The 22,183-nt window shown below is 41.2% G+C and overlaps 1 protein-coding gene across 4 annotated transcripts; it reads left to right on the forward strand.

The window, feature by feature from the left end:
• The first annotated feature begins 1,060 nt into the window (after positions 1 to 1,060).
• On the forward strand, positions 1,061 to 17,805 carry LOC135506697 (C-type lectin domain family 4 member E-like). 4 transcript variants are annotated; one of them, XM_064926023.1, is made up of 6 exons: positions 1,061 to 1,569; positions 2,169 to 2,285; positions 2,437 to 2,499; positions 15,819 to 15,943; positions 16,036 to 16,136; positions 17,636 to 17,805. In XM_064926023.1, the coding sequence occupies exons 1-6, from the start codon at positions 1,467 to 1,469 to the stop codon at positions 17,787 to 17,789; spliced, it is 663 nt and encodes a 220-aa protein (XP_064782095.1). In that variant the 5' UTR covers positions 1,061 to 1,466; the 3' UTR covers positions 17,790 to 17,805. The 4 variants fall into 4 exon arrangements, with proteins under 4 accessions (XP_064782095.1, XP_064782097.1, XP_064782096.1 ...); XM_064926024.1 differs by having other exon boundaries at positions 1,062 to 1,569; positions 2,434 to 2,499; positions 16,060 to 16,136; XM_064926022.1 differs by having other exon boundaries at positions 1,063 to 1,569; positions 2,434 to 2,499.
• Positions 17,806 to 22,183: the final 4,378 nt, after the last annotated feature.

Below are 22,183 nucleotides of genomic sequence, written 5' to 3' on the forward strand. Positions count from 1 at the left end.
TCTCTGTATACCCGTCCCAAGACCAACTGGTTGATGCTTATTTATAAAACCCTCTTAGGCCTAACTCCCCCTATCTGAGATATCTACTGCAGCCCTCATGTTATTGTCTTAGGTCTCTCTTTACGTTGTGTTGTGTCTGTCTTGTTGTGATGTGTGTTTTGTCCTATATTTATATTGTATTTATTTTATTGGCCCACGTCCCCGCACGAGGCATTTGCCTTTTGGTAGGCGGTCATTGCAAATAAGAATTTGTTCTTAACTGACTTTCCTAGTTAAATAAAGGTTAAACAAAATAAATCCAAATATATAAAGAAGTGATCTTAATTGAAAGTTCTCGAACCTGTAAACCTAATACATGGTCATGAGAGCAACAATTGGAACATGACAACTGCCATGTTTTTGAAAGAGTTAATGTAAGAGCTGGTGATGGATGGGAGCAAAATGTTCCCTACTGAAATCTCCATTATGCTATTGTTAAGTGGAAATAAAATATGTGAAAAATAAACGTGAACCTTGTCTGAAAACCACATCTATTGTTTCTCCCGGTTAGCTGTAGAGGAAGAAGACATGTCAAGTGAATGACGGAGAGAGAGAGAGAAAACAAAAAACATTGTGATGTGAAGATTCAGAGGAAAGCATACTGTACTCTGTAAAATACACGTCAGAATTGTTTTTATTAGAAACATGTACGTTTCCAGCATAGACCTATGTTTAGTAAAACGTTTGTAGATCTTTTCATGTCCAATTATTAGCATACTTTTATCTCTTTAATAATAATAATCACAAAGGCACAGATGAATAAATAAAGGTACAATGTCATTTAACAAGGTCCACCAGCTTTCTGATTGAACGTGATTAGATAGTTAAAACAGTGTCTCCTCCAGTTGGACACAGACAGAGGGCAGAACTGTGCAGAGAGGACACACACACATACTGTACAAGACGCATGCAGACACACGCAGGCCACACGCACACACACACAACACACAAGTGAAGTTCCCTTTAAATCCTCTGATGAAGACATTTTCCACAGAAACTTCATAATATCTCTTCACACTGAGTTCACACACAGACAGCGTTGTTAGAAAATAAATGCCCCTAAATGGTCATCAGTGCGATAAAGAGTTTGAGCCATAACGTGCCCTCCGTTTGAAGGCTGCGGAAACAACCAACATTCCTCACAGAGTGATAGGCTGAAAGGTTGCACTTGACACTATTTGTTGTCCTGCAGCTGTCATGTTCTATCACTCTGTTAGATGATCCTGTCAGGTCTATGTTCCTGCTTGAAGGTGGTTGGATACTCAGCATTATATCAACTGCAGTGGACCAGAGACAGAGCTCAGAGAGGTACCAGGTGAAGTCACACATCAGAGATACGACTCAACTACTTGTCAGTACAGTTGGAATCATACAGTAGATATTACCATTACAAGTCAGTAAGAAAGGTAATTAAACAGTTAGTTAAGATGGATGACTACGTCAACAAAGAGGTTGTTGAAATTGACAAGGTTATTGAAGGAAACCAGAATGGAGCAATGAGGAGAGTGACAACTGAGACACATCCCTCAGGTAAGAACACAGAAAACTCTATCACACACACACACAGAAGCTTTCGGGCCACTCTCACACCACAGAGAGTAAATGAACATGTCATAAGCCTTGAATACTGTTTTATTATTACAGGAAATTAGCGTTAAACCTGTTAATTTCTCTCAGCCTCATGGCAAAATGTATAGAAGAGCAGGAAATGTGCTCTATAACAGCAACATTTTCTCTCTTCCCCATGGCAAAAAAAAGACACCCCTACCAGGTTGGGTGTGGGGGGCCTTGCTCAGACCTGCTCTACACCACTGACTCACGCACACGCACACACACACACACACACAATGACCAAGACGTACAAACACATGACGCAAAAACAGAAAAGTCCCAGTGGAAAAGTAATTATTTTACCCCACATTTAAATATGCAAAGGCATGTATGTTTTCAGTGTATTCAGAGGTTCCGACATGTCATTCTGATACAGTCAATTCCTGAGGACCCCAGGGTAGAGTAGCTGCTGCTATCGCAACAGCTAAAGGGGATCCTAATAAAATACCACAAGACAGCTGTGAGAAACGATCCTCTTGTAGCTGATTATGTTGAAACTGCACTCTGCTGTGTGTCAGTGTGTATCTCCCCAGGACCTGACGTTTCAGGGAGAAGAATCTACGGGATGGTTGCTGTAAGCTTTGGGATGCTATGTGTTCTACAAGTCACTCTCAACATCTCCCTGCGACTAGAATGTGAATGGATTATTGTTAAATCATCATATTATAACAGACTTTGACAACAAGATCCAAAATTCAGATGAATTTAACTAAGTTCCTCCAATGTTAGATACGTTTACATGAGACTGGCAAACCACATCCAATATATTCTGTCCTCTTTTAGCAGACTGTCTGACTGAAGAGAGAGACCAGCAACAGAGTGAGAAATATGAAAAGTTCTCTATTCCGGGTGAGTTTACCTAATACATGATCATAATATTAATTGTAAATGTTCATTATGCACAGGGCCATAGCAACATGAGGAGATTGAGGTGCTGACCTCAGTAACTGTTTCTATTGAGAAACATGAATCAAATAGATTCTTAATCTGACTGAGTTCTAATCGCTCCTCTTTGTAAATGAGTAGAATCAAGAAAAGTGGTTTGTTTGTTGAGTTTGCCAAAGTCAACCCGGATTTGCATCCTGAATTTGACTTTTAAGCATCGTTTCACCACTTTCTCAAATGGCTAACTCCTCCCTCTCAGCAGCTCGTAGTTCGCTCTAGTAGACACTAAAGATGCTGCTGACTGTGTTTGCGAGATGCCAGACAAAAGTACATTTTCAAACCGACCAGCATCTCCTGCCGTGTTAAATCTCGGAGAATGAGTACAAAACTATTAAATAGTCGCTTATAGATGTGTCAGTCAGTCATGTTTTTTCGATTACCCTCAGAGAGAATAAAGTAGACGGCACGGGTCAAAATTTTGATTTATGGCCCTGTGTCCAGATGACGTGTACATGTCCAAATATGGGCTTACGGCCAGGACATCCTGTTCCTGTTGTCACGTGTTAGAGGGTGTGTTATTTTATATCTATATTGCATCTATTCCTTTGAAGTTGTCATGCTGATTGATGTGTAGGGACCTGGTTGAACTGGGGGGTTCTGTGTTTTAATTTTTTGAAAGAGTATGGCCCCACACCCCCAGTTTTATTGCCCTTATGGTTGCTATCTATGAAGCAGGAATGTCCGGGGTATTGGCTGTGGCAGACACATTATAAATAAAAGTCCAGAACAAGGCATGCGACCCCAGAACAGTAAACAAGATTTTTTAAATTAACCTGTTGAAACTCTAGGGGCGCAATTTCATTTTTGGATGAAAAACGTTCCTGTTTTAAACAAGATATTTTGTCACAAAAAGATGCTCGACTATGCATATAATTGATAGCTTTCGAAAGAAAACACTCTGACGTGTCCAGAACTGATATTTTCTGTGCGTGCACTAGAACGTGAGCTTCAGGCAAAACCAAGATGAGACGGCATCCAGGAAATGAGCAGGATTTTTGAGGCTCTGTTTTCCATTGTCTCCTTATATGGCTGTGAATGCGAGAGGAGTAAGTCTGCCCTTTGTCGTTTCCCCAAGGTGTCTGCAGCATTGTGACGTATTTGTAGGCATATCATTGGAAGATTGACCATAAGAGACCACATTTACCTGGTGTCCGCCCGGTGTCCTGTGCCGAAATTGGTGCGCAAAAGTCAGCTGCAAGTATTTTTCCACAGAATTCAGAGGAGAATGCAGGCTTCCACGAACGATATATCAATGAAGAGATATGTGAAAAAACACCTTGAGGATTGATTCCAAACAACGTTTGCCATGTTTCGGTCGATATTATGGAGTTAATTCGGAAAAAGTTTGACGTTGTAGGTGACTGAATTTTCGGTTCGTTTCGGTAGCCAAATGTGATGTACAAAACGGAACGATTTCTCCTACACACAGACGCTTTCAGGAAAAACTGCGCATTTGGTATGTAACTGAGAGTCTCCTCATTGAAAACATCCGAAGCTCTTCAAAGGTAAATGATTTTATTTATTTGGTTATCTGGTTTTTGTGAAAATGTTGCGTGCTAAATGCTACTCAAAATGCTAAGCTAGCTTAGCATACTCTTACACAAATTAGTCAATTGCTATGGTTCAAAAGCATATTTCGAAAATCTGAGATGACAGTGTTGTTAAGAAAAGGCTAAGCTTGAGAGCAGGCGCATTATTTTCATTTTATTTGCGATTTTCAGAAATCGTTAACGTTGCGTTATGCTAATGACCCTGAGGCTTTAGTCACGATCCCGGATCCGGGATGGGGAGTTTCAAGAAGTTAATCATAGTCATTCAAAAGTAATTCAAAAGTCTAACCACCCAGAGATATCGGGATTAGGGAAAGGTCCGGACGTGTTCAGGGAGGTAAATGAGTTATCATCATTCATTTCATAGGGAGGTGGGGTTGTTTGGACATCTTTAGGGGTGCTGTATCTCGTTGAAAGTTTTTGTTTTAAAGGGTGAATCTGTTGACGAAGCTTATAGTTGGGTACACCCGAGAAGGGAATGTTGAGGATGGCCAGGGCCTTAAGAAACTGAAGCCACCCTGGAGGTCTTCTGTCATCAGCAACCTTGTGGGCCAATGTGGTACTTTTAAGCAAGTCAAGCATATGTGAACCCCTGACAACAGAGCCCTGAAGGATAAACTCTCCTTTGTTGTTCCAAGTAGCTGCCCCATTTGAGTCTTTTATCTTGTTCATAATGTATCTCACATTTTTCCTGTTACGTGCCGGAACATGGGTTAACAAGTCATGCATAACTTTATCTTCAACAGGCATTTGATCTTCAGACTGTAAGTTCGCAGGTACAGGCATTACAGGGGCTTGGCTCTCGCTAGGCTTGTCATCTTTTAAAGGGTCCGGTAGGGAAATAGTTAAATGGCCGGTCTCTCTCTCCCCTTATTTCACCAAGGCCAAATACCTTTGCAAGAGGTTTGTGTATTTTTGGACCTTATCATAGGGGTTCAATCCTTTTTGATTCAAAATATCCTTCATGGCCGTATCCAAATCATTTTCCGCTGTTTGTCTGTTATTTTCAGGACCCTGCACTTGTTTTTTAAGTCTATCCAACTCTTGTTGTGGCACCAGATACATTTTATTGGCCATCACCTTCTGTGTTCAACCCCCACGTCTGGCAGCAATAAGGCTGGTGATGAAGGGCACGGCTATACTTAGTAAAGGTAGAAGTAAACCCCCAGATTGTTGTATGCTATGTCTTTTCTTTTGAAGACTGACCATTTTATTGGCAAAGAGTTTGATCGCGGTCTTTTGTCTATTAAATTTTTTCAATTGGGTGAGTGGAATGCGTCCTTTGAGAAGATTCAAAGCAATCTCACATAGGAATAATATGAGATCTGAAGAACAGTGACCCAAGATGGCCTTCCGTTCATTAGCTGTAGCCCCAACTAGGCTTCTCAAGAGGGGAAGGTTTCTTTTTAAACGCAGAGACATAGCGGTTACTTTTTAGGAATGTACGCAGCCGGCCACTCCCACGGGAACAGACCTGTTCGTAGCCTCAGGTGTTCTGGAGTATTTGCTTTGAAATCCACGATTAAATAAGAAAATGGTGCTTTGGTAGCGTCCTCATAGCTCTCCATAAAGTAGGATTTCCTTCCCGGGTACATCTGCTGAGCTAGGCTTGAACAGGCTTGAACATGAGGATCAGACTTTTTGAGGGCGGCCCATTCGTGCTCTCACAAAACCTCCACTTTTAGCCCATAAGTAGCCTGTAAAGAATCCAATTTGTCTTGAAACTCTTGGTACATTTCCCCAAAAGTAATTTGGGTTAGGACACATAGGGCCTGGGGCACAAAGCAAGATTTACAACCGTGGAAGAAACAACCGTTGTACTCATACACGGTCTCAACCCCGTCAATCTGCTTGTATCCATCTACATGGTAAGATCCAAACGCCTTCTCCCCCCGATTCAAAGCATGCTGAATAAAAATGTCTTTATCCTGGGCCAAATACTCCAACCATTGAATGGACCCACTAGAGTATTACTTGAATTGGCGTCGGTAGTTGTCAGGCGAGGGGATTGCTATAGATGATGTAGGCAGAAAGTGTGTACGATAGGTTTTCATGCATGCCAATACAATAGTTGTACAACTCCAGGGGTCAATGCCTGCATTGTGCGCTATAAACGTGAAGCTAAATATTCTTGGGTATGTGGTTATTTGGAGTTACACTGAAAATTGTGTGATCGCGAAGGGCTACGTAAAGGACAGGGCGCAGTTTGCTTCTGAGAATCCCCGTCTAACAGTTGCTTCCCAATCACTTATGTCCAGTAGCCTTCAGAAATATCCATTAGGAGGGAGTCACAGACTCTTTTTTTTAATCGGTCCAGGCAGCTAAATATTTGGGGCTGTTGGCCTGTGGGTTTGCGCTAAAGCTGTGCTAACATAGTGTTAAAGTATATGCTCCACTAGACTCGCTCCGCGTTCGTGTCCCTAACATACCTTAAGGGAGCATTTTGACATTTGCTGTATGGTTAGTGAGAAAGTCCATATTGCAAATGTACGGTCCCTTACTAGACGTCCGAAAACGTTTGTAAAATTCGCGGATGGCGTCGGGCCGAGCGGCAGGGCCGGACCTACCGGGAAGTCATCAAATGAACTTTGTCGGACATTCGGTTTCCGTTTTATAAAAATAATCACATTTTGGTCATTTTTCCGCTATCCCGGAAAATCCCACAAGAGGGCATAAGCAATCATATTGCAATTTGACAAAACATCACGAATCACGACAGAGCCTTATCTCGAAAACGGAAAATATTTCGAAGCCGAAACTTGGTGAGCGTAGGTATGGCATAATGGGCAGTTGGCCCCGAACAAGATGGCGTCTAGGCCTCCACGGTTTTTGACTTATGGCCATTTCTCTGGGATTAAAGGTCCAAAATGAAAATAGAGAAATTATTTTTCCACTCCACGTCAAAGTCAAGGACCCTCCGGTGTCAATAAAAAAAAATCTGCCATTTATCTATCGTAATTTAAGAGAAATCGTACAATGACAGATTGGTGATGTTCAAAGATAGGTGTTTTTTTTCAACAGTTACAGATCCAGTTGCAGGGAGTTCATATGAATATTTTTAAAGTGTGCTACGGAGCTCTGCGAGATTTCTGTGATTTTCTATGATTTTCTGAAATAACACACACTCACTAAACCCTCCGTAAATAACTCAGTTCTTAACGTAAAGACTTAAAACTCAGGATTCTGTAAAGGCATACCCCAATCAGGATATGAGTTTATTTATAGCTTCCTGTGCCAACCGGAAGTGCCTTTAATTGGGTCACACTGTCTGTTTTGAAGGGTTAAAAAAGTCACATCTTTCCAAAACTTCATATGTGTGACTAGGTAACCCTCCTGAACTGTAAATCAGTAATTTCTAACCAAACAGATGTCAAAGAAAAGCTCTCACACACGCACAGCAAAGATGGAGTGACAAAGTGCGGTGCTTAAAGGCACAGAGAGCAGGCAATGGCATTACCATAATCCCTAGGCCGTGCCGAGTTCAACGAGATATCCCGCTTGACAGTAGCTCGCTCGGTCTAAGCGCAGCGACCATTAGAAAAGTAGGCCCAAAATGAAGCCTGCCCCACAATGTCATTTGCTTTTGGGTGACAGTGAGAGAACCGTTAAGGTGAGAAGCACAATTCGACCTCAGGTACGTACCTGAGGTCCTCCCGATCCATGCAAGCCTAACTTTGACCGTGTGGCATTAACCCTTACCAGTTAAAAGAACGTGTTTACATCAAACAGTTTGCATTGACTTCTCTCCCCATAGGAATACATTGCCTGCACCTCTAAATTCAACCTGATGCCTATGTGGGTTATGAATGCCTTATGAACCTGAATTCTATGACAGTCCATCAGACCACTATGAGGTCTACCTGTGTCAATTCTAACCTTCCTGAAGCACCCGGAAGTTGTTAAAATCACCCTAAAAGTGTTTTGAAACACATAACCTGTCATTATGAAAATCACTGTATTCAAACCTGTGTAGATCAGTCAATTCTTAACTTGAAGACTTAAAACTCAGGATTCTGTAACTGGCTATGTCAGTCAAGACATGTGTTTACAACCGGAAGTGCCTTTAATTGGGTCACACTGTCTGTTTTGAAGGGTTAGAAAAGTCACATCTCTCCAAAACTTCATATGTGTGACTAGGTAACCCTCCTAAACTGTAAATCAGTCATTTCTCCCAGCAGATGTCAAAGAAAAGTCTCACACACACACACACAGCAAGGATGGAGTGAAAATGTGCGGTGCCTAAAGACACAGAGAGCAGGCAATGGCATAAACATAATATCTAGGCCGTGCCGAGTTCAACGAGATATCCCGCTTGACCGTAGCTCGCTCGGTCCGAGTGCAGCGACCATGAGAAAAGTAGGCCCAATATGAATCCTGCACCACAACGTCATTTGCTTTTGGGTGACAGCAGCGGAACCGTTTGGTTTAGAAAGGACAATTCAACCACAGGAATGTTCCTAAGGTCCTTCCGATCCGTGCAAGCCTAACTTTGACCGTGTGGCATTAACCCTTAACAGTAAAACAGGGTTTTTTGATCTCATAGAATACAATGATATCTCTCCCCATAGGAATACATTGCCTGCTCCACTAAATTCAACCTGGAGCCTATATGGGTTATGAATGCCGTATGAACCTGTCTTCGGTACCAGTCCATAAGGCCACTATGAGGTCTACCTGTGTTGATTCTAAGCTTCCTTGACCAACCGGAAGTGGTTAAAATTGCCCTAATAGTGTATATCCATACCTTGCCTGCAGTTTGATAGACATAGTGCATTCAACCCTATGTAAATCAGTCAGTTCTTAACGTATAGACTTAAAACTCAGGATTCTGTAAAAGCATACCCCATTGAGGATATTTGTTGAGTTATAGCTTCCTGTGCCAACCGGAAGTGCCATAATTGGTGTCTCAGGTGCTGTTTCGAGGGGTTAAAAAGTTAGATCTTTCCAAAACTTCATATGTGATTAGGCAACCCCCATGAACAGTAAATCAGTCATTTTTCCCATAAAATTTTAAAGGAAAACTAAATCGCACACACACACAGCTTGGAAGGAGGGACCCATTGGGGTGCGTAGAGACATACACTGACTGCATTAGTTAACCTTGTTGGAACTTTTAAAGAACCGTCAGACCTAGAGTTCCGAAACTTTAGAATCCTGTTCTAGACCTCAGGCCGATAGTGCGTGGTGAGTTACGTGGCTCTAGAAGGTTCTCAGACCGAGAAACAGCCTCGTACATTTGCAATGACTTCAATTCATTTTTGCATCACGAAAATGTTGACATTTAGAAATGTCCCAGAGTCACAAGACTAGGTGCATTGTGACCGTCTCAGCCCATAGAGACAGAACCCAACGTTTCTGTCCGATATCTCATTCAAGGACCCCGTAGTAAGTCATGGAAAAAAGTGGATTTTCAGCACCAATTAGGGTTTTGCTCGGACACCAAATGACCTATCGAGCCGAAACTTGGGATTTGGGGTCGCCTCAGGTAGGCCTACATATAACATAAGAAATGGACCCGCAGCTGGAACGTAACTACGTGTTTTATGTTTTTTTATGGTTTGAACCAAAGGCGTTGTGAATTTTGGGCCAGCTCTGAAGTATGTGATAGTTGGCTACTAAACGAGTTGGAAAAAGTGGGTTTGGTGTCAGTTTGTATCAGTTTGGTGTCAGAATGATATCTAATTGACTGATGGACGGTGACTTGCTGGTGACTCTTGTCCATTTGCAATATGTTTAAACAGTGAGGTACCATCACCAAAGTGACATTCTGAAATCAACCCTAACGAGCGATGGAGAGGTACCAGAATCACTGCCCAGCCATCAAGAGTTCATCGGGCCAGTCAATTTCGCATTCCTGCACGATTTTTTATAGCGTGACAAATTCGTGATGGTAAATGCCCATTGAACCATATTGCAAATGCACAGTGACTTTGCAAAAGTGAGAAAACATAAGCAAATGGACATAATGAAATCAACACAACTATCACTGCCAGGCCATCCTGTGTTCATCAGGCCAGTCAATTTTGCATTTCTGCATGATTTTTGAGCATGACAAATTCGTGATGGTAAATGCCCATTGAAACATATTGCAAATGCACGTGCATTTGCAATATGATTCTATAGTGAAAAAACATGACCAAATGGACATGATGAAATCAACACAACGAATGATGGAAAGGAACAACAATCACTGCCCGGCTATCCCGAGTTCATCAGGCCAGTCAATTTTGCATTTCTGCAGGATTTTTGAGCATGTCAAATTTCTTATGACATTTGGCCCCCACAAAACATATGCCTTATGCACAAGTAAAAAAAAAAATTATGATAATAAAATACGACTAAAGTATGTTGATGCAGTTCTTATATGTGTGTAATTGACACAAAATTCGAAAGAATTTCGAAAAACGGTCCAGAAAGCACTTTTTTAAGGGTGTGTTAAGTTTTTTATAAAATTTTACTATTTTTGACTTTTGACTTTCTATGAAATCATATTCCAAATGGAGAAAACATATGCCTTATGCACAAGTTAAAAAAAAATTATGATAATAAAATATGACTAAAGTATGTTGATACAGTTCTTATACATGTGTAATTGACACAAAAATCTAAAGAATTTTGAAAAACGGTCCAGAAAGCACTTTTTTAGGGGTGTGTGAAGTTTATGAATTTTTGCAATTTTTGACTTTTGATTTCCTATGAAATCATATTGCAAATGGACAAAACATATGCCTTATGCGCATGTAATTAAAAAAAAAAATATGATAATAAAATTGGACAAAAGTATATTCATACAGTTCTTACACATATGTAATTGACAAAAAAGCGAAAGAATTTCGAAAAATGGTCCAGAAAGCACTTTTTTAACCTCTTGAAACTCCCCATCCCGGATCCGGGATTGTGACTAAGCCTCAGGCTCATTAGCATAACGCAACGTTAACGATTTCTGAAAATCGCAAATAAAATTAAAATAATGCGCCTACTCTCAAGCTTAGCCTTTTCTTAACAACACTGTCATCTCAGATTTTCAAAATATGCTTTTGAACCATAGAAATTGACTAATTTGTGTAAGAGTATGCAAAGCTAGCATAGCATTTTGTGTAGCATGTAGCACGCAACATTTTCACAAAAGCCAGAAAACCAAATAAATAAAATCATTTACCTTTGAAGAGCTTCTGATGTTTTCAATGAAGAGACTCCCAGCCACATACCAAATGCGCAGTGTTTCCTGAAAGCGTCTGTGTGTAGGAGAAATCGTTCCGTTTTCTACATTGCGCCTGGCTACCGAAACGAACCGAAAATGCAGTCACCTACAACGTGAAACTTTTTCCGGATTAACTTCATAATATCGACCGAAACATGGCAAACGTTGTTTGGAATCAATCCTCAAGGTGTTTTTTCACATATCTCTTCATTGACATGCAGTTCTTGGAAGCTTGCGTCTCTCTCTGCCCCATGGAAAAATACTGGCAGGTGACTTTGCGCTTCAATTTCGGCGCAGGACACCGGGCGGACACGTGGTAAATGTGGTCTCTTATGGTCAATCTTCCAACGATCTGCCTACAAATACGTCACAATGCTGCAGACACCTTGGGGAAACGACAGAAAGGGCAGACTCATTCCTCTTGCGTTCACAGCCATATAAGGAGATCATGAAAGACAGAGCCTCAAAAATCCTTGTCATTTCCTGGATGCCAAGTCATCTTGGTTTTGCCTGAAGCTCACGTTAAAGGGCACGGACAGAGAAGATATTTGTATTTCTGGACACGTCAGAGTGTTTTCTTTCGAACAGTAGCAATTATATGCATAGTCGAGCATCTTTTTGTGACAAAATATCTTGTTTAAAACGGGAGCGTTTTTCTTCCAAAAATGAAATAGCGCCACCATAAGTGTAAGAGGTTAAGGGGTGATAGGTTTTTGACAAAAAAAATCATTTTTTCAAAATGTTGCTTTTGGATGTTGACTTGGGGTACATTTCCAATATGAAAAACCAAGGTGGAGCGCACACGCCACCTGTTGGATATTTAAAGTGTTACAACTGGCATTTGCCATATGGCATTTGCAATACATTTTGCATGAATCAACGCCGAATTGGGTGGTATTGGACACCGTGTATATGGTTTGTCCTATGCCAATGTTTTCCCATTCATTTTTGTCCATTTCAGGGGAATATTCCCTTATTAGAGAATGTACGGTATGAGTTTACAGGGCCGTGGTTGCATTTTCTGGGGAGATGTCATGTTTTCAACACCCTGTATATTTGGTTTAGAGAACAACAGGAGGGGATGTCAAGACATTTTTTCTACAACCGGGGTGGGGGCATCGGGAGCTGATTAGAAATATCAATGTTTAACCCCGGGGGGTCGGCAGATATCTGGACATGCTGTATGCATGATAGTGCAAACCTTGGTTTCAAATGATCCCCTACAGAGATAAAGTGCCTTGAGTGCAGATGCCTCAATGTAAGGTTTTAATTCAACATTTTTACCCCCCACACACACTCCTACTGGTCCATCACACGCACACTCACGCACGCAACCTGATTTTCTGTGTCTTTTTTCTTCGCGACAGACCGGGGTGATGATGTAAAATACATGTTCCTATCATTAAAGGGTGAGATACAGTTTTAAATTCCTTTTATTTAATCCAAAATATTTAGTACAAACTTTTTTAAGACATGTTAGAATTAATTACCAAATTTGACTAATATTTAAACATGCATCACCAGTGTTTTATGTAAAAACATTGGAGGCCTACAGTTGTACATCATTACAAAATGTAATAACCAGTAATGTTTATAACATAACATTGTAGGAAAGACTATAAAATAATACATTATTTTTTATAAGACATTGCATGCTACAGACCAGGGCGTGAGAGAAAAGACAGTTTCTCCTTTCGTTAAAGGGTGAGATACATTTTTAAAACCAATGATTTAATTCAAAATATTTAGTACATACATTTTAACACACGTTATAATTCAACATTTTTACTATTTCTTACAGATAATGGGTCTGGTTTGCACTGACCATTATCCGTTTCCAATTCACAATCGCAAAGACGCTTGCCCGCTCCATCGAAGCTCCGGACGTTTTCACTCCAGGGAAAGATCCGCCTTCTGGTTTGTGAGTCCTGGGTATGTCTCAACGATAACCTCGGCCATCGCCGTAATTGTTCACGATTTCGGAAAAGACTGTCCAGCTTATTCATCAGTGTTCTGAAAATATGATAATCGCGCCATTTAAAACTGAACACTGGCATACATTTTTTTTTTACATCCTTGCATTTTTTGGAAAATACATGTGAACTGACAGATTTTGTCGCATTTGCACTATCAAGCATGTTCACATGCTAAAATTGTCACTTTGGAGTCAGGGGTATACGCCATTGAAGTGATTCTTAGGGCCATCAGATCACTTCCTCCGCAGACCGGTTCTTCCACCGCATATCCGGGTAAACTTGAAGCGCTCAAGGCCTGTTCAATTTAACACAGCGCGAGTCTTATCTTAAGCCATTCTCTCATCCTTAGCGCTGGAGAAAAACTCCCGGGTTCTGCCCGATAAAGGGGTTTGGGGCCGCTGTCTGTGAATATCTTAACCGTAGATTCCTCAGGTTGGAATATGTAAGACATATGTCCCTCACTCGTACCCAAAACTAATTTAAAACATTCTGGGGACTCACGCAAAACATCCTCCAGGCTTTTGTCATTGGGTTCATGACATGAGCCGCATAGCACCCCGAGAATTGGTCTCGGAGACATATTTTTACGTTTAATATTCTGGGCTTTATTTTAAAAATCTTGTTTACTGTTCTGGGGTCGCATGCCTTGTTCTGGACTTTTATTTATAATGCGTCTGCCACAGCCAATAACCAGGACATTCCTGCTTAATAGATAGCAACCATAAGGGCAATAAAACTGGGGGTGTGGGGCCATACTCTTTCAAAAATTAAAACACAGAACCCCCCCAGTTCAACCAGGTCCCTACACATCAATCAGCATGACAACGTCAAAGGAAAAGATGCAATATAGATATAAAATAACACACCCTCTAACACGTGACAACAGGAACAGGATGTCCTGACCGGAGGCCCATATTTGCACATGTACACGTCATCTGGACACAGGGCCATGAATCAAAATGTTGACCCGTGCCGTCTACTTTATTCTCTTATTCTCTCTACCCTCCACAAACACAGTAACAGACAGAGTCACAATCACACAGGTATCCATAACATCAATGCGTTAGTCTTACAGTCAATACGTCACAAACTCATTGCTATAGCACGATGTGAACGAATAGCAGAACTTCCAGTAATTTGAAATAAATAAGCAATACATTAGTAGTAATCTGTCATCATGTCTGTAGGATTATGAAGCTGAGACTTCTATTACAGTAATGTTGAAGGGTTCTGGGTAGTGTAAGTAATGTTGACGGGCTATGGGTAGTATAAGTAATGTTGAAGGGTTCTGGGTCGTATAAGTAATGTTGAAGGGCTCTGGGTAGTGTAAGTCATGTTGACGGGCTCTGGGTAGTATAAGTAATGTATAAGTGCTCTGGGTAGTATAAGTAATGTTGAAGGGCTCTGGCTAGTATAAGTAATGTTGAAGGGCTCTGGCTAGTATTACTTAGCCAGCTGGAAGGACTAAGTAAGATGGTAACGTTACAAGGAGCCCACCTCAGCAGTAGCAACAAATAGGCTACTAAGGTCTCATAATAACTTTGCTTTACAAAGATTAGTCTACTGAGACAGACAGGGATGTGGCGCTCAGTGGTGAGACTGATGGAGGCTGCAATGCATGCAGGAGGAAGCAGAGGAAACAGAGAGAGAGAGGAAGCAAGGCGGAGAGAGGTTAATACAGTGGTTCCCAAACTTAGGGTTGGGGTCCCATGTGGGGTCCCCAGACTAAATCTGTATCAAATAAGTTAGGAACTAAAAGAAAAGAAGATGTGTTTAAATATGAACATATTCACATGGCTTATCTTCCTTGTAGGCCTACATTTAAATGCACTCAAAATGCTAACAATGCAGGTGTAAAATAGTCCTACATCTCCTTAATATCATTGGTTGTTCTTCTTATCTCGATCACCACGGAGTTTATAGTTTACCTATTACGCATCTTTTTAACCACAACATCACTGATATTAATACAGAATCCTTAGTAATATTCAAATCATTCAAGTGAATGTGACAACATGATCATCTGTGTGCTCCATTGATATCTGTTTGTGCGGAGCTGGATTAGTAATGCCTAGTAATACAAATGTGAACGCAATTTCATTTGAGAAAAGCCATATCTATGTCAAGAGATGATGAATTACACATTTCAATACTACAACTGACTGAACAGTCACTGACGCTACTTGTCAGTGTAACTCATTTCTCATATTTCTCCCCTTTCCGGGGTATAACATTAATGTTGTATAGCTATTAGGCTGTGTGTTTGTAGATCAACTGAGGTGAAAGAGTCTACAGCAGCCAATGTGATAAAGGCTGGGGTAACTTTTGCTTGTTTTTGCTGTTCTCCAAAAACCATTTAAAAGCATTTTTTTAATATTGAAATTCAATCCCTGGTTACGGCCCTGAATGCATACTAACATGCTTTTTTGTATTCTTTCATTAATGAGTGAAGAACAATGAGATGCCAATGAATGTTTTATCTAACCTGTTCTGAAGGCTGGAACAAGTTTCAATCCTGTTGGTACTTCGTCTCTTCTGAGAGAAAAACCTGGAGTGAGAGCAGACAGGACTGTATGGAGAAAGGATCAGACCTGGTGATCGTAAACAGCATAGAGGAACAGGTGAGAGAGTGGGGGGAGATTGATAAATACATACAGAGAGAGACATGATAAACATCTTTTGATCAGAGTTCATTTATCTTTCTCAACAACAGAGATTTCTCTTTGCCCTCAACAAGAGATTCTGGATCGGTTTGACTGACAGAGAGACTGAGGGGTCCTGGAAATGGGTTGACGGCACACCACTGATAACAAGGTGAGAGATTTGACCATCCAGTTGTGATATGGAGACATTGAAAACAAATGGTATTGCTTCAGATCATCTTCATGAAAACACATTTTTCCCTTCATAGATGTCATTCAATGAGCTCTATAGAAACCAAGCATTATCTTCTTAAAGAACAAATTATTTATTTTTTTGACACTATATATACACAATGCTCAAAAAAAATAAAGGGAACACTTAAACAACACAATGTATCTCCAAGTCAATCACACTTATGTGAAATCAAACTGTCCACTTAGGAAGCAACACTGATTGACAATACATTTCACATGCTGTTGTGCAAATGGAATAGACAACAGGTGGAAATTATAGGCAATTAGGAAGTCACCCCCAATAAAGGAGTGGTTCTGCAGGTGGTGACCACAGACCACTTCTCAGTCCTATGCTTCCTGGCTGATGTTTTGGTCACTTTTGAATGCTTTCACTCAAGTGGTAGCATGAGATGGAGTCTACAACCCACACAAATTCGCCACTGGCGGCCTGTGCTCTTCACAGATGAAAGCAGGTTCACACTGAGCACATGTGACAGAGTCTGGAGACGCCGTGGAGAACATTCTGCTGCCTGCAACATCCTCCAGCATGGCCGGTTTGGCGGTGGGTCAGTCATGGTGTGGGGTGGCATTTCTTTGGGGGGCCGCACAGCCCTCTTTGTGCTCGCCAGAGGTAGCCTGACTGCCATTAGGTACCGAGATGAGATCCCCAGATCCCTTGTGAGAACATATGCTGGTGCATTTGGCCCTGGGTTCCTCCTAATGCAAGACAATGCTAGACCTCATGTAGCTGGAGTGTGTCAGCAGTTCCTGCAAGAGGAAGGCATTGATGCTATGGACTGGCCCGCCCGTTCCCCAGACCTGAATCCAATTGAGCACATCTGGGACATCATGTCTCGCTCCATCCACCAACGCCACATTGCACCACAGACTGTCCAGGAGTTGGCGGATGCTTTAGTCTAGGTCTGGGAGGAGATCCCTCAGGAGACCATCCGCCACCTCATCAGGAGCATGCCCAGGCATTGTAGGGAGATCATACTGGCACGCGGAGGCCACACACACTACTGAGCCTCATTTTGACTTGTTTTAAGGACATTACATCAAAGTTGGATCAGTCTGTAGTGTGGTTTTCCACTGTAATGTTTGTGGAATTTTTTTTGGTGACTCCAAATCCAGACCTCCAAGGGTTGATAAATTTGATTTCCATTTATAATTTTTGTGTGATTTTGTTGTCAGCACATTCAACTATGTAAAGAAAAAAGTATTTAATAAGAATATTTCATTCATTCAGATCTAGGATGAGTTATTTTAGTGTTCCCTATATTTTTTTGAGCAGTGTAAATTTTTTACTTTTTGTTGGTGGCCCACATCAGACAGTGTGTGGCTTTAAAGCTGAAGAAACACAGGCATTATGTATTTTATTTAGGATGATGTTTTACTGACAGCGTGACTGTCTGGTTCTCTGTGTTGTTAACATAGTTACTGGATGATCAACCAGCCTGATAATGGACGAAGTATTCCGGGGGAGGACTGTGTTGAATTACAAAATGGACAATATCAGCCTGAAAAGACATGGAATGATTTAAATTGTGCACTAAAACTTTTCTGGATTTGTGAGTTGTGTAAACAATAACCTACCGTAACAACTCCCCGTCTCTCTCTCTCTCTCTCTCTCTCTCTCTCTCTCTCTCTCTCTCTCTCTCCCCCCATACTTACTCATTTATGTTTGTTTCATTCTGAACATATGAATCACTTTCCCATTTACTTCCTGGGATGCATTAGTAGCTTCCTGTCTTCAGTGGTTAAATGGACACATCAGACACAGACAATGATTGAGACACATCACTGAAAGTAAACAGCTGCATTAGAACAGACAGAAGGGACCAGTATGAGATTGTCAAGTCAGTACAGTCGACTCCTGATAGGTGCACATCAGATAAGTGTGAGACCTGGGTTCAAATACAACTTGAAATCGTTCAAAAGCTTTGAGCGTTTGCTTTAGCCTGCCTTCAGAGCCAGGTGGGTACTGGGAATTGTCTGTTGCAACAGAAGTATTTTAAATAATTTCATATAGAGAGTCATTCTGGCAGTACTCAGACACTGGATTAATTTATTAGGTTTCGTCGTCTCCGGATTCACAGACACCCAAATATAAATTTTGACATGGCCTATTGATTAACAAGACACACTGTTTATCTTATTATTTTGTGCTATAATTTGCAGTTTACCTTGGAACATATTATCATTAGAATTATTTTACATTGTTGTGTCTCAATGGGCCGTAAGGCTATAAATAGGATTTATGTGCAATGGTCAGGTCACTCTGAGGAAGATGTCAGCTTTATGTTGAAATGTCAGTCACCTGTTCGCATCCTGTACAATTTATTAAAGTGAGCAATAAAAAAACAATCTGTCTGGTTATTGACTGATCCAACTCCTTTTTACCTCGAATTTGTCCATTTGGAAGTTCTCCTTGGCAAGCCATTCTCATATTGTCATACAGTATTTCATCCCAGGTCTGGTAAGTCTACACTACGTACTCAGGAATCAGATGAATATGTTTAAAGGAAAAGAACATGTCCCAGATGTGACCCAGAGGGTCAAGTTTGACAGAAGTGAAGCTGAGGAGATGATTGTGGACATATACGGCAGTGCAGACACCGAGGGACCATGAGACCAGCACCAAGACAAAGAGGTAGAAGACACTTCTCCAAAGAATGGACCAGGAGGTCAACCTAATACACGCACAATCTTTCTCTCTCTCTCTCTCACACACACACAATGCAAAGAAAAACTTGAAACACATTTTATAAACACAGGGAAGAGACCCTTCATAATTCTTGATGTGTTGTTCGACTGACTGGGATCATAGGCCTGTTTGTCCACTGTTGGTAAATGTTATAATTCCTACAAATTACCAGCAGATCTGTGGTGATCTGTTCTAGTTGTTATTGCAGATAACGGATCTCTCAGAGCTTCTTAGTTTATAAGACCAACTCACCTGCATAAGGAGTCTTAGTTTATAAGACCAACTCATCTACAAAAAGAGTCTTCTTAGTTTATAACACCAACTCACTGTCACGGCCGTCGTCGGATTGACACCAAGGTGCAGCGTTGTGTGCGTACATTTTCTTTTATTTAGAATAAAATGTCACTAACAAAACAAGAATTAACAAAATGACCGTGACGCTTATAAGGGCCATAGTGCCCCTAACAAAGAACTTCCCACAATCACAACAGGTAAAAAAGGCTGCCTAAGTATGATTCCCAATCAGAGACAACAATAGACAGCTGTCCCTGATTGAGAACCATACTCGGCCAAACACAAAGAAATAGAAGACATAGAAATCAGAACATAGAATGCCCACCTAAATCACACCCTGACCAAACCAAAATAGAGGCATAACAAGGCTCTCTAAGGTCAGGGCGTGACACTCACCAGCAGAAAGAGTCTTTTTAGTTTTTAAGACCAAATCCCCTTCAGAAAGAGCCTTCTTAGTTTTAAGACAAACTAATCTGCAGAAAGAGTCTTAGTTTACAAGACCAACTCACCTGGCTCTCGTTCAAGCAAATGAGAAATAAGTGCACTATCCGGAAGGCCAAAGTTAGTTACTTTAAGGCGCAGTTCTCTCTCTGTGGGTCTAACCTCAAGAAAGTTGGGAAAGTTAAAGAAGTAGCGAATAAATCCTCCTCCTCACAACTGCCCATGTCCCTTAATGTTGATGATGTGGATGTTACTGACAAGAAGAACATGGCTGAGCTCTTTAATCACCACTTCTTTAAGTCAGGATTCCTATTTGACTCAGCCATACCTCCTTGTCCGTCCAACATTTCCTGATCTCACACCCCTTCTAATGCGACTATCCACGAAACTTCTCCCCTTTTTCCACTGCCCCACCACAAAGTTTTTCCCTGCAGGTAGTCACTGAGTCCAAGGTGCTAAAGGCACTTTTTAAACTTCACCCCCAAAAAACATCTGGGTCAGATGGTTTAGACGCTTTTTTCTTTAACCTCTTGAAACTCTGGGGGCGCAATTTCATTTTTGGATGAAAAACGTTCCCGTTTTAAACAAGATATTTTGTCACAAAAAGATGCTCGACTATGCATATAATTGATAGCTTTGGAAAGAAAACACTCTGAATTTTCCAGAACTGCAAAAATATTGTCTGTGGTGGCCTAGAACGGGAGCTACAGGCAAAACCAAGATTAAACGGCAACCAGGAAATCAGCAGGATTTTTGAGGCTCCGTTTTCCATTGTCTCCTTATATGGCTGTGAATGCGAGAGGAATGAGCCTGCCCTTTCTGTCGTTTCCCCAAGGTGTCTGCAGCATTGTGACGTATTTGTAGGCATATCATTGGAAGATTGACCATAAGAGACTACATTTTCCAGGTGTCCGCCCGGTGTCCTCCGTCGAAATTGGTGCGTCATTTTCAGCTGCTGGTATTTTTCCATGCAATTCTGAGGGGAAAGCAGGCTTCCACGCACTGCATATCAATGAAGAGATATGTGAAAAAACACTTTGAGGATTGATTCTAAACAACGTTTGCCATGTTTCGGTCGATATTATGGAGTTAATTCGGAAAAAGTTTGACGTTTTGGTGAATGAATTTTTGGTTCGTTTCGGTAGCCAAATGTGATGTACAAAACGGAGCGATTTCTCCTACACAAAGATTCTTTCAGGGAAAAACTGAACATTTGCTATGTAACTGAGAGTCTCCTCATTGAAAACATCCGAATCTCTTCAAAGGTAAATGATTTTATTTATTTGGTTATCTGGTTTTTGTGAAAATGTTGCGTGCTAAATGCTACGCAAAATGCTAAGCTAGCTTGCAATACTCTTACACAAATGATTGATTTGCTATGGTTCAAAAGCATATTTTGAAAATCTGAGATGACAGTGTTGTTGAGAAAAGGCTAAGCTTGAGAGCAGGCGCATTATTTTCATTTTATTTGCGATTTTCAGAAATCGTTAACGTTGCGTTATGCTAATGAGCCTGAGGCTTTATTAACGATCCCGGATCCGGGATGGGGAGTATCAAGAGTTAAGGTTGCTGCCCCTATCATCACCAAGCCTTTATCCAGGCTTTTTTAACCTCTCTCCTCTCTGGGGAGGTTCCCATTGCTTGGAAGGCAGCCACAGCACATCCTTTATTTAAAGGGGAGATAAAACTGATCCTAACTGTCCTCAATGATGTCACCATTGCCCTTGATTTTAAACAATATTGTGCTGCTATTTTGATTGACTTGGCCAAAGCTTTTGATACGGTAGACCATTCCATTCTTGTCGGCCGGCTAAGGAGTATCGGTGTCTCTGAGGGTTCTTTGGCCTGGTTTGCTAACTACTCCTCTCAAAGAGTGCAGTGTTTAAAGTTAGAAAATTTGCTGTCTCAGCCACAGCCTGTCACCAGGGAGTAACCCAAGGCTCAAGCCTAGGCCCCACGTTCTTCTCAATTTACATCAACAACAATAGTTCAGGCAGTAGGAAGCTTTATCATTCATTTATATGCAGACGATACAGTCTTATACTCAGCTGGCCCCTAACCCAGATTTTGTGCAACAAAGCTTTCTTAGTGTCCAACAGGCATTTTCTACCCTTATCCTTTTTCTGAACAACTCAAAAACAAAGGTCATGTGGTGTGGTAAGAGGAATGTCCCTTGTCCCACAGGTGTTATAACTACCTCTGAGGGTTTCGAGCTTGAGGTAGTCACCTCATACAAGTACTTGGGAGTATTGCAAGACGGTGCACTATCCTCCTCTCAGCACATATCAAAGCTGCAGGCTAAAGTTAAATCTAGACTTGGTTTCCTCTATCGAAATTGCTCCTCTTTCACCCCAGCTGCCAAACTAACCCTGATTCAGATGACCATCCTACCCATGCCAGATTACGGAGACATAATTTATAGATCGGCTCTCGAGCGGCTAGAAGTTCTTTACCATTCAGCCATCAAATTTGCAATCAATGCTCCTTATAGGACACATCACTGAACTCTATACTCCTCTGTAAAATGGTCATCTCTGTATACC

This window comes from Oncorhynchus masou, chromosome 20 (assembly GCF_036934945.1).
Source record: "Oncorhynchus masou masou isolate Uvic2021 chromosome 20, UVic_Omas_1.1, whole genome shotgun sequence".
In the NCBI taxonomy this organism is placed as follows: domain Eukaryota; kingdom Metazoa; phylum Chordata; class Actinopteri; order Salmoniformes; family Salmonidae; genus Oncorhynchus; species Oncorhynchus masou.